General features: G+C 43.7%; 1 protein-coding gene across 2 annotated transcripts in view; it reads left to right on the top strand.

Moving 5' to 3' along the window:
- The window catches only part of slc16a10 (solute carrier family 16 member 10), a 63,104-nt gene that overhangs the window by 25,156 nt on the left and 24,521 nt on the right, over positions 1-13,427 (top strand). For both annotated transcript variants that reach the window (XM_014205019.3, XM_014205020.3), the window contains exon 2: positions 12,690-12,834. In XM_014205019.3, coding sequence (XP_014060494.2) covers positions 12,690-12,834 — 145 coding nt within the window. The remainder of the gene's footprint in view (positions 1-12,689; positions 12,835-13,427) is intronic.

Here is a 13,427-nt window from a genome sequence, read left to right as displayed (position 1 = left end):
TCATGTTTTGATCATAAAGAAATATCTAAACATTATTTTAACAACTCCAATGCAATTGCATGTGTCGCAGGAACCACTGACTCGCTGCATTTTTCTGTTATCAAGACACCTGCTGGTAACTCGTAACTGGTTAGGACCGCTCATGAGGGTGTCCGAAATATGTCAACTAAGTGGGACTATTATGGGGCTTCATGCATAGCTTTTATTCTTACTCATACGGTTAGGAGTAAAGGATCTCTATTCTCAGCACTTACGACCTAGAGTCTTATAGGTGTGGCTGAGGTCTCTTCTCCAGCCCTGGGCTATTTGGTGTCAGGAGAAGCCTGTACTAAAAAGAGAGCTCATGCCATGGCTACCTAGCTAGTTTCCATGTTGCTAGGCCTAGAATATATTATGAGTGGCTTTTTGTTTGACGAATGAAGAGAAATGATCTGTTTCAACATTGAAAAGTGGTGATATTGGATTCTCTGCTTTGCCATTAGTAGTTACTTTCCATTGACTTAGGTTAATAAGTAGCCAAACCCTCAGCTAATGGTCTAAAATGTGAGGTTTTTAGTGTATTTGCTCAATTCAGGTCCTACCCACTATCTTCCATTAACTAGAACCGTTTGGCGTCCTGTTAAGAAACTGTGTGCAGCCAGCTACTCTTAATGTTACTGCTTACTGTCAGGGATTGGCCTAGAGGGTGGACAGACAGACTCACCATGTGAAAAGGACAAACATTTCGTCCTGTTTTCATCCTGGGCTCAGTCAGTGAATAACAGCACTTGCGTAAGCAGAATAACTGCCATACCAGCTAAATCTATAAAAAAATGTTTTTTTAAATTGCTGCTCAGAACTGCTACTCAGTCATTAAATAAATTGCATAATAATCACGTGGAAATTTATTTAGATGCTATAAATGTCTTCGAGCCAGAGTGTTCATTGACCTCCACTGAAAAGTCCATCAATGTGCCCTCCTTAGTTGCACAGTGAGGTCTTGCAAGAGGGAGATGCAAGCCCAGGGTAACTGAGTGTGAGGGGATTGTTTCTTGGCGTGGGGTAAGGTAGGTCTGGTCTGGTTGCTGCTGGGTTGACTGGGTTCACCATCCACAGTCTCCGAGCACAGCAGCGGGAGAGAGAGAGGGGGGGGTTAGGAAGTGAACAGAGGAGACTTAGACCAGCTCTGACCAGTGTCTGTCTGTGTCTCTGTCAGTGACTGCACGGTTGGGGCCTCCGGCGCTAGCAGGATGTCACCTGGAAAAGAGAGCATCATCCTGATATTACATTTTCAATTTGGAATTCTTCCCTTTCGTCTGAAGTGTAAATGCTTTTTAAATGGGGAAAGCCCACAGATGAAAACGGGACAGCAATTTCCTGTTGTCTTTTGTGAAATTCTTCTTTTTTTTTGTTCAGTTCGGTCCATGTATTACAGAATGTAGGCTAAAATGGTATGATGTCTGAGAAAATGTGTGACACTCTTAGAACATCCATAGAATGTCTAGGAGTTTGTTCAGTTGGGACCTCAGTACTTCCCTTTGAATGTGGCCTTAACCTGTTTTTTGACTGCATTCAGCCTAAGTCAGTATTTAATCAGGATGTTTACTTCCACAGTGAATATAAACAACTAGAGGTGATTCCAGGATATTAAGCAATAGTTTTCAAAAAATGTTATGCCACATGCAGTGTGACAGTACAGTGAAATGCTTTTCTTGCAAGCTCTAACCCCAACAATGCAGTAATCAATAACAATGTAATACTAATAATAAGGTAGAACAAAAAACGAGATATAAGAAGAACATGATAAACTAAGTAAGAATACTATATACAGGGTCAGGTCCTGTACCATATTTACAATGTGCAGGGATACTGGATTGATACAGGTAGCTCTGGAAGGTGACTAGGCATCAGGATATATGACAGAGTAGCAGCAGCAAATCCTAGCAAACTTTATTTGCCACATGCGCTGAATACAAGTGTAGACTTTACTGTGAAATGCTTACTTACAAACCCTTAACCCACAGTGCAGTCAAGAAGAAGAAAATATTTACCAAGTATGCTAAAATAAAATGTAATAATAAAAAGTAACACAAGAATAACAATAACGAGGCTATATACAGGGGGCACCGGTACCGAGTCAGTGTGCAGGGGTACAGGCTTGTTGAGGTAATCTGTACATTTTAGGTGGGGGAGAAGTGAGGAGGGGTGTCAAGATGGGGGGGGGGGGGGTGTCAATGTAAATTGTCCGGTGGCGATGTTTATGAATTGTTCAGCAGTCTAATGGCTTGGGCGTAGAAGTGGTGAGGAGCCTTTTGGTACTAGACTTGGTGCTCCTGTACCGCTTGCCATGAGGTAGCAGAGAAAACAGTCTATGACTGGAGTGACTGGAGTCTGGGTGACTGGAGTCTGACAATTTTATGGGCTTTCTTCTGAAACCGCCTATTATATAGGTCCTGGATGGCAGGAAGCTTGGCCCCAGTGATGGACTGGGCTGTTCGCACTACCCTCTCTAGTGCCTTAGGGTCAGATGCCAAGCAGTTGACATTCCTGGTGGTGATTCAACCGGTCAGGTCACTCTCGATGGTGCAGCTGTAGAACCTTTTGAGGATCTGAGGACCCACGCAAAGTCTTTCTAGTCTCCTGAGGGGGAAAAGGTTTTCTCGTGCCCTCTTCACGACTATATTGGTATGTTTCGACCATGATAATTTGTTGATGTGGACACCAAGGAACTTGAAACTTAACACCCCGGCCATCCTACAATCTAAGCTTGATGCCCTCAATCTCACACAAATTATCAATGAACCTACCAGGTACAATCACAAATCTGTAAACATGGGCATGGATGTCATCCTCAATTAACTCGCCCTCCAAATACACCTCTGCTGTTTTCAGTCAAGATCTCAACGATCACTGCCTGCATCCGTAATGGGTCTGCGACCAAACGACCACCCCTCATCACTGTCAAACGCTCCCTAAAACACTTCTGCGAGCAGGCCTTTCTAATCGACCTGGCCGGGGTATCCTGGAATGACATTGATCTCATCCCGTCAGTAGATGATGCCTGGCTATTCTTTAAAAGTGCCTTAATCACCATCTTAAATAAGCATGCCCCAGTCAAAAAATGTAGAATTAGGAATAGATATAGTCCTTGGTTCACTCCAGACCTGTCTGCCCTTGACCAGCACAAAAACATCCTGTGGCGTTCTGCATTAGCATCGAATAGCCCCCGTGATATGCAACTTTTCAGGGAAGTTAGGAACAAATATACACAGGCAGTTAGAAAAGCTAAGGCTAGCTTTTTCAAACAGAAATTTACATCCTGTAGTACTTACTCAAAGTTCTGGGACACTGTAAAGTCCATGGAGAATAAGAGCACCTCCTCCCAGCTGCCCACTGCTCTGAGGCTAGGAAACACTGTCACCACCGATGAATCCACTATAATTGAACATTTCAATAAGCATTTCTCTACGGCTGGCCATGCTTTCCACCTGGCTACCCCTACCCCAGTCAACTGCCTGGCACCCTCCACAGCAACCTGCCAATGCCCCCACCATTTCTCCTTCACCCAAATCCAGATAGCTGATGTTCTGAAAGAGCTGCAAAATCTGGACCCATACAAATCAGCCGGGCTAGACAATCTGGACCCTCTCTTTCTAAAATTATCTGCCAAAATTGTTGGAACCCCTATTACTAGCCTGTTCAACCTCTCTTTCGTATCGTCTGAGATTCCCAAAGATTGGAAAGCTGCCGCGGTCATCCCCCTCTTCAAAGGGGGTGACACTCTAGACCCAAACTGCTACAGACCTATATCTATCCTACCCTGCGTCTCTAAGGTCTTCGAAAGCCAAGTTAACAAACAGATTACCGACCATTTCGAATCCCACCGTACCTTCTCTGCTACGCAATCTGGTTTCAGAGCTGGTCATGGGTGCACCTCAGCCATGCTCAAGGTCTTACACGACATAACCGCCATCGATAAGAGACATTACTGTGCAGCCGTATTCATCGACCTGGCCAAGGCTTTCGACTCTGTCAATCAACACATTCTTATTGGCAGACTCAACAGCCTTGGTTTCTCAAATGATTGCCTCGCCTGGTTCACCAACTACTTCTCTGAGAGTTCAGTGTGTCAAATCGGAGGGCCTGTTGTTCGGACCTCTGGCAGTTTCTATGGGTGTGCCACAGGGTTAAATTTTCGGGCTGACTCTCTTCTCTGTATACATCAATGATGTCGCTCTTGCTGCTGGTGATTCTCTGATCCACCTCTACGCAGACGACACCATTCTGTATACTTCTGGCCCCTCTTTGGACACTGTTAACTAACCTCCAGACGAGCTTCAATGCCATACAACTCTCCTTCCATGGCTTCCAACTGCTCTTAAATGCAAGTAAAACTAAATGCATGCTATTCAATTGATCACTGCCTGCACCTGCTCGCCCCTCCATCACTACTCTGGACGGCTCTGACTTAGAATACGTGGACAACTACAAATACCTGGGTGTCTGGTTAGACTGTGAACTCTCCTTCCAGACTCATAATAAGCATCTCCAATCCAAAATTAAATCTAGAATTGGCTTCCTATATCGCAACAAAGCATTCTTCACTCATGCTGCCAAACATACCCTCGTAAAACTGACCATCCTACCGATCCTAGACTTCGGTGATGTCATCTATAAAATAGCCTCCAACACTCTACTCAGCAAACTGGATGTAGTCTATCACAGTGCCATCTGTTTTTGTCACTAAAGCCCCATACACTACCCACCATTGCGACCTGTACGCTCTCGTTGGTTGGCCCTCGCTTCATACTCGTCGCCAAACCCACTGGCTATCTACATGTCTCTGCTAGGTAAAGCCCCGCCTTATCTCAGCTCACTGGTCACCATAGCAGCACCCACTTGTAGCACGCGTTCCAGCAGGTATATATCTCACTGGTCACCCCCAAAGCCAATTCCTCCTTTGGTCGTCTTTCCTTCCAGTTCTCTGCTGCCAATGACTGGAACGAACTGCAAAAATCTCTGAAGCTGGAGATCTCCTATCTCCCTCACTAGCTTTAAGCACCAGCTGTCAGAGCAGCTCACAGATCACTGCACCTGTACATAGCCCATCTGTAAACAGCCATCTATCTACCTACCTCATCCCCATACTGTATTTACCTCATCCCTATACAGTATCTCTACTTGCACATTCATCTTCTGCACATCTACCATTCCAGTGTTTAATTGCTATATTGTAATTACTTTGCCACCATGGCCTATTTATTACCTTAACTTACCTCATTTGCACTCACTGTATAGAGACTTAGGTTTTTTTGTTCTACTGTATTATTGACTGTTTGGTTTGTTGTATGTGTCGAAGTTGCTATGCTTATCTTGGCCAGGTCGCAGTTGCAAATGAGAACTTGCTCTCAACTAGCCTACCTGGTTAAATAAAGGTGAAATAAAAAATAAATAACTCTCGACCCGCTCCACTACAGCCTCGTCGATGTTAATGGGGGTCTGTTCGGCCAACCTTTTCCTCTAATCCACGATCAGCTTCTTTGTCTTGCTCACATTGAGGGAGAGGTTTTTGTCCTGGCACCACACTGCCAGTTCTCTGACCTCCTCCCTATAGGCCGTCTTATTGTTGTTGGTGATCAGGTCTACCACTGTTGTGTCGTCAGCAAACTTAATGATGGTGTTCCTTTTTGTCCAGGTGAGAGAGGGCAGTGTGGAGTGCGATTTGAGATTGCGTCGTCTGTGGATCTGTTGGGGCGGTATGCGAATTGGAGTGGGTCTAGGGTGTCCGGGAGGACGCTGTTGACATGAGCCATGACCAGCCTTTCAAAGCACTTCATGGCTACCGACGTGAGTGCCACGGGGCGGTAATCATTTAGGCAGGTTCAAATCAAAGTTTATTTGTCACGTGCGCTGAATACAACAGGTGTAGACCTTAGGTTACCTTTGCTTCCTTGGGCACAGGGACTATGGTGGTCTGCTTGAAACATGTAGATATTACAGACTCAGTCAGGGAGAGGTTGAAAATGTCAGTGAAGACACTTGACAGTTGGTCCGTGCATGCTTTGAGTATACGTCCTGGTAAACCGTCTGGCCCAGCGGCTTTGTGAATGTTGACCTGTTTAAAGGTTTTGTTCACATCAGCTACCGAGAGCGTTATCACACAGTCATCCAGAACAGCTGGTGCTCTCGTGCATGCTTCAGTGTTGCTTGCTTCGTAACAAGCATAAAAGGCATTTAGCTCGTCTGCTAGGCTCGTGTCACTGGGCAGCTCACGTCTGGGTTTCCCTTTGTAATAGTTTAAGCCCTGTCACATGCGATGAGCGTCAGAGCTGGTGTAGTAGGATTCAATCTTAATCCTGTATTGACGCTTTGCTTATTTGATGGTTCGTCTGAGGGCATAGCAGGATTTTTTTTATTTTTATAAGCGTCTGGATTAGTCTCACACACCTTAAAAGCGTCAGCTCTTGCCTTTAGCTCGATGCGGATGTTGCCTGTTATCCATGGCTTCTGGTTGGGATATGTACGTACAGTTACTGTGGGGGTGACGTCATCGATGCACTTATTGATGAAGCCGATGACTGAGGTGATGTATTCCTCAATGCCGTTGGTTGAATCTCGGAACATATTCCAGTCTGTGCTAGCAAAACTGTCCTTTGGTGTAGCATCCGCGTCATCTGACCACTTCCCTATTGAATGAGTCACTGGTACTTCCTGCTTTATTTAGCTTGTAAGCAGGAATCAAGAGGATAGAATTATGGTCAGATTTGCCAAATGGAGGGTGAGGGAGAGCTTTGTTTGCATCTCTGTGTGTGGAGTAAAGGTGGTCTAGGATAAAAAATGAAAAAAATCCCCTGGTTGCACAATTTGGAAAAAACTGATTTAAGTTTGCCTGCATTAAAGTCCCCGGCCACTAGGAGCGCCGCTTCTGGCTGAGCATTTTCTTCTTTGCTTATGGTCTTATAGAGTTGGTTGACAGCAGTCTTAGTGCCAGCTTCGCTTTGTGGTGGTAAATAGACCGCTACGAATAATACAGAGTGCGGTCGACAGCTTATCGTAAGGGTACTCTACTTCAGGAGAGCAATACCTTGAGACTTCTTTAATATTAAACATTGCGCACCAGCTGTTATTGACAAAAAGACACACACCCCCACCCCTCGTCTTAACAGAGGTAGCGTCTCTGTTCTGCCGGTCGGTGGAAAATCCCACCAGCTCTATATTGTCGGTTTCTTCGTTCAGCCACGTCTCGGTGAAACATATAATGTTGCAGTTTTTAATGTCCCGTTGGTTGGATAATCTTAATAGAAGGTCATCAATTTTATTTTCTAACGATTGCATGTTGGCAAGAAGAATAGAAGGCATTGGGAGTTTACTCGCTCGCCTCTGGATTCTCAGAAGGATCCCCAATCTACGTCCCCTTTTCCGGCGTCTTTTCTTCATGCAAAAGGTGGGGATCTGGGCCTATTCCAGTGAAAGCAGGATATCCTACTCGTCGGACTCGTTAAAGGAAAAGGTTTCTTCCAGTCTGCCATGAGTAATCGCTTTTCTGATGTCCAGAAGTTATTTTCGTTCATAAGAGACGGTAACAGCAACATTATGTACACTAAGTTGCACAAAACGCAAAAGAAAAATTGCACAATTGGTTGGGAGAATGTAAAATGTCAGCCATGGTCTTCGGCGCCATCTTGGTTCAGCAGCGTGTATGATGATTGCACATGAGTGGGTGTGTAGAGTCAGTGTAAATATGTGCGTGTGAGCAGATGCTGGAGTGAGTGTTTGTTAGTCTCAGTGTGTTGGGGACCTGTGAGTGTGCATAAAGACAGTGCAAGAATAAAATACAAAGGTCTACTCAGTCCGTGTAGCTATTTAGTTAGCTATTCAGCAGTCTTATGGCATGGGGGTAGAAGCTGTTCAGGAACCTTGTGGTGTCAGACTTGCTGTGCGGAAGCAGAGATAAGTCTATGGCTTGGGTGGTTGGAGTTTAAAAAAATATATATATATTTTTTTTAAATTATTTTCCGGACCTTCCTTTCACACCGCCTGATATAGAGGTCCTGGATGGCAGGGAGCTCGCCCCAGTGATGTAATAGTAGCCAAAAAGACTCATTGTTAAATATTTTGTTCATCAAAACATGATTGTGTTTCTATCTGCCTTGGTATAGGCTCCGAAATTAAATAGTCCACGCTATGATGTCGCGCTCCTTATATCGCACAGCAATACTGTAGCCTACGCTTCCTGTCAAGGCTACTGGTCTATTGACTTTCGATCATGCTTGGCTGTTGAATGAGTGATTTTGTAAATGGTAGATTTGAGATTTGCCTGGAGATGCACACATTTTCCGGTCAAGTTCAACATTTTATAAATACCAACCTTTGCTGGAAAACTGGCGCATGCAAGTTTTTAGAGTATTTTTTTGTGTGCATGGGCCTTGATAAATGAGACCCCTGGTCCCAGATTTGTTTGTGCCATCTTCCCAGCTCTTATTGCTGTTGCGTTGGCAAGATAGCGTAAACCAATCTGGTACCAGGCTCAGATCTCCTTAGCAGCTGTTTCCTCTTGACAATGGCATGCGTTTTCTGTTCCTCTCTTATAACTGTAGACTGCAACATCTGTTGTAGTCACCCTCCATGCTTAGGACAATATCAGTTGATTTGAAGTTTATTTACATTTTTACAGGGACAGTGCACATTAATCAACGTTTCAGTAAAAGTGACAGTTTTAACCAGCCTTAAACCCCAGTCCCAGGTTATTAAAAATAATTACAATAACAATACAGACAAACAACGAGCAGTGAGCACATGCAGAGCAACATAGGACAAGCAACACGTAGACTTGTTTTTGATAGCTCGGAAAGATTTGTTGTGTATACTCTTCACGTTCACTGATGTGGGGCCTAGTCTTATCTATGGCGTTATTATCGACACCTGTGATTTTGGACTGTGACGGATTGTCATCACAAGCTTGATCTATTTGTACAATCTGGAATAATAGAATTAGCCTAGCAGGCAGCCTGCGGAGAGGAGGGATTCCTCAAATGGAAAAGAAGAGGCGTATAAATTGAGGGATGACCAAGGCTCTTCACCCTGGGTAAAAAAGTACTCCGAGACCTTTAAACTCTGGAATCCGTAATGGTGAAACAGCCACGTCCGTTTGCGTAATTACAACAACAACAAACACCGTTTTTTTTCTCTCTCTCGGTCTGACATCATTGCACGTGTGATAGAAGAGCACAATATGTTCTGGAATTTTGTTTACAATGTTACGCAGCGCTCCTCAGCGCGCCAACATAAAGGATAACAGTGGTGGTGGGGCGGCCAGTGTCGCTGTTTCCCCACTACTGCTGATTCCATCTTTAAGGCAGGGATTGACATTCAAGTCTGAAAATGATTTTTGGGTTGCCCTAAGATTAGGATCGGTTAGGGGTTTGAATCTGAGATATCAGCACTGGATTTCTCTCAAAGCAGGCTCAACTTGCCGTAAATGGTCTGTATTTTACTTAAACAATGGAACCAGAAAAATCAATAACGAAATTGCTGGGGGGTGAGTGTGTGTGTGTTCTTCCACTGCCGTTGGGAGAGGAAAAACAAGCAATCTCATGTTTGCTTATTTCCTATGATAAGAATAAAGGGCGGAAACAATATTTCTTCAGCTCCATGCTGTGTTTATTTATTCCAAGGAGGGATCCTAGAGTGAGGGTTGTTATGGCCATGGTGGTAGACTAAGGCCTGCTGGGACCCAGATAGAGATCAGACAAGCAGAGCAGCTCCATGGGTCTATATGTCGGCTATGACCGGCGGCACTGTTGTTGTTCACACCTCTATTAGACTGCCTTCTGTTAGTCCCTGTAGTTATTTACCTGCACAGTAAACAAGAGGAATAAGTACATTCCTCACCGGGCGCAGACGTCAGTTCAACGTCTAGTTTAAATTTACATTTGGTTGAGTTGTCAACTAATGTGAAATCAACATAAAAATAAATTGTTAGGTGAAGGGGGAAAAAAAGACAAAATGCCACTGACTTTTTGCAAATCCAAAAAGTTTTCCAGGTTGGTTAAATGTCATCACAGATTTTTTGGGGTGGTTGAAATGACGTGGATCAACGTTGATTCTACCAGTTTTTGCACAGTGTGTTCTCTCTTTTGACATGTATTTAGGCGGTTATTCTGATCCGGGAATATCGTTATTCAAAAGTGCTGATATAGCTTAGGCCTATGTTATGTTTCTTTTTGTCATGAGGAACTGTAAGGGTTATTTTTCCGTATCTGTTAGAAGGACATGGTCTGTAGTGTGTATTTGGTGTTGATATAAGACTCAACTGTTTTCCTGATCAGTGTTTCCTCTTTCCTCAGTCGTTCTTCCTGCTCCTTTGTCCTACTACTAGTGCTCTTCACTACTGGTCTGGGTGGCGCTACATGTTTAGATCAAGCCTCTTTCTAGTTTACTGTATTCTCTAATACTTTGGTTAGCATTCAGATATTAAGGTCACTCATCCTCGTCCTTTAGGACTGTCGTGTGTAGATTAACGTGGCCTATTCCATAGGATCAGTCAAAAGGTTAAAAATAAAATAAACTTTATCTAGGCAAGTCAGTTAAGAACAAATTCTTATTTACAATGACGGCCAAACCCTAACCCGGACGACGCTGGCCCAATGGGACTCCCAATCACGGCCGGTAGTGATACAGCCTGGAATCGAACCAAGGTCTGTAGTGACGCCTCTAGCACTGAGATGCATTTCCTTAGACCGCTGCGCCACTCGGGAGCCCAAACATGTCCTCTTGTTTAGACCAGAGGATGTGTTTGTTTAGATAAGTGACTCTTTTTGTCCTCTGAGCATTTAACTAATTAACCCAGGAATGATGCGTAATGCAGAAAACTATCGAATGTACAGTACCAGTCCAAAGTTTGGACACACATACTCATTCAAGGGTTTTTCTTTATATGTACTCTTTTCTACACTGTAGAATAATAGAAACTAACATCAAAACTATGAAATATCACATATGGAATCATGTAAGTAACCAGAAAAGTGTTCAATAAATCAAAATATATTTTAGATTCTAAGTAGGCACCCTTTGCCTTTATGACAGCTTTGCACACTCTTGGCATTCTCTCAACCAGTTTCACCTGGAATGCTTTTCCAACAGTCTTGAAGGAGTTCCTACATAAGCTGAGCACCTGTTGGCTGCTTTTCCTTCACTCTACGGTCCAACTCATCCCAAACCATCTCAATTAGGTTGAGGTCAGGTGATTTGTGGAGGTCAGGTCATCTGATGCAGCACTCCATCACTCTCTGTCTTGGTCAAATCGCCCTTACACAGCCTGGAGGTGTGTCCTGTTGAAAAACAAATGATCGTCCCAATAAGCGCAAACCAAATGGAATGGTGTATCGCTGCAGAATTCTGTGGTAGCCATGCTGGTTAAGTGTGCCTTGAATTCTAAATAAATCACAGACAGTGTCACCAGCAAAGCACCATCACACCACCATGCTTCACTGTGGGAACCACACATGCAGAGATCATCCATTCATCTTCTCGGCATCTCACAAAGACACAACTCCTCAGACCAAAGGACAGATTTCCACTGGTCTAATGTCCATTGCTCATGTTTCTTGGCCCAAGCAAGTCTTCTCATTGGTGTCCTTTAGTAGTCGTTTCTTTGCAGCAATTCGACCATGAAGGCCTGATTTCACGCAGTCTCCTCTGAAGAGTTGATGTTGAGATGTGTCTGTTACTTGAACTCTGAAGCATTTATTTGGGCTGCAGTTTCTGAGGCTGGCAACTCGAATGAACTTCTCCTCTGCAGCAGCGGTAACTCTGGGTCTTTCTTTCCTGTGGTGGTCATCATGAGAGCCTGTTTCATCATAGCGCCTGATTGTTTTTGCAACTGAACTTGAAGAAACTTTACTAGTTCTTGAAATTTTCCCGTTTTCACTGACATTCATGTCTCAAAGTAATGATGGACTGTCGTTCTCTGCTCATTTGAGCTGTTCTTGCCATAATATGGACTTGGTCTTTTACCAAATAGAGCTATCTTCTGTATACCATCTCTACCTTGTCACAACACAACTGATTGGCTCAAATGCATTAAGAAGGAAATAAATTCCACAAATGAACTTTTTAACAAGGCACACCTGTTAATTTAAACGCATTCCAGGTGACTCCCTCATGAAGCTGGTTGAGAGAATGCCAAGAGTGTGCAAAGCTCTCATCAAGGCAAAGGGTGGCTACTTTGGAGAATCTCAAATATAAAATATATTTAGATTTTTGTTTTTTTTTGGTTACTACATGATTCCATATGTGTTATTTCATAGTTTTGGTGTCTTCACTATTATTCTACAATGTAGAAAATAGTAAAAATAAAGAAAAACCCTCGAATGAGTAGGTGTGTCCAAACTTTTGACTGGTACTTGTATGTGTACATGGGTTTAACATGAACCTATATGGAGGAAGGTTTTACTTACTCTTTTCTTTGTTGATTTGTTGACATGCATTGTTCATAGTAATTCGTAAAACCTGACTTTAAAAAAAAAAAAATTGTTTAGCGGGACAGCCAGAAGAGGAGTGCATCACTTCACCTCACACTCCAGCAACATTTCCCATGTAACAACAAAGCCTGTGTGAACAGTTAAATATTGCTGTTATTGTTCATATACTGTAATGTAACACGAAGCCTAACCCTCGTGTCTCTCTCTCTCTCTCTCTCTGTCCTGCAGCGTGGGTGGGCTCCCTCTCCATGGGGATGATTTTCTTCTGTTCTCCCGTCGTCAGCGTCTTCACAGACCTGCTGGGCTGCAGGGTGACCGCCGTGGGCGGAGCCGCCGTGGGCCTGGTGGGACTGCTGGCCAGCTCCTTCGTCACGTCAGTACTTGTATAGCTACCCTCCTCATCAACCATTCTGATGTGTTGTGTCTAAACGCTGTCAGGTGTTGGTGTGCCAGGGACTTTTTATACGTGTGTGTGTGATAAAGGATGTACAGGAGCTCAGCCTGCTCTCAGGTCCTCTCTTTCTAGACATCTCACGAGATGGCACAATACCAAACTCTCAACCATTTTAATCTACGTACATGCATACATACACTACTACTACAATAATAATAATAGTAGTTGGCTCTGTGTCAGTCAGTAAGGCTATTGCCTGACTTTGAACAACACCTAGAAAACTCCCTCTGGATCTGTTCTCTGGGTGGTCTTTAAAAAAAAAAAAATGTCACACTCAAAATAACTCAAAATAGCTTTTTTAAAACCCATTATCTGTACTAAATTACGGGACCATTACTACATGTGACATATCACTGGGTCAAAGTAGAAGTACAGTGAAAGTATTGTTAAACGCAATAAATGAATACCACAGCTGCGTTTTATCTAGGGTTAGCCCCTGCAGTGGCGTGACAAGTGAGTAAACATTAGCGCTCTTGTCTTGATGATCGTAGCACTCTGAGAGACCTGTCATT

The sequence above is a fragment of the Salmo salar genome, chromosome 06, assembly GCF_965601325.2.
Source record: "Salmo salar chromosome 06, fSalSal1, whole genome shotgun sequence".
Classification (NCBI taxonomy): Eukaryota; Metazoa; Chordata; class Actinopteri; order Salmoniformes; family Salmonidae; genus Salmo; species Salmo salar.
This window is presented reverse-complemented; position numbering and strand designations above follow the sequence as displayed.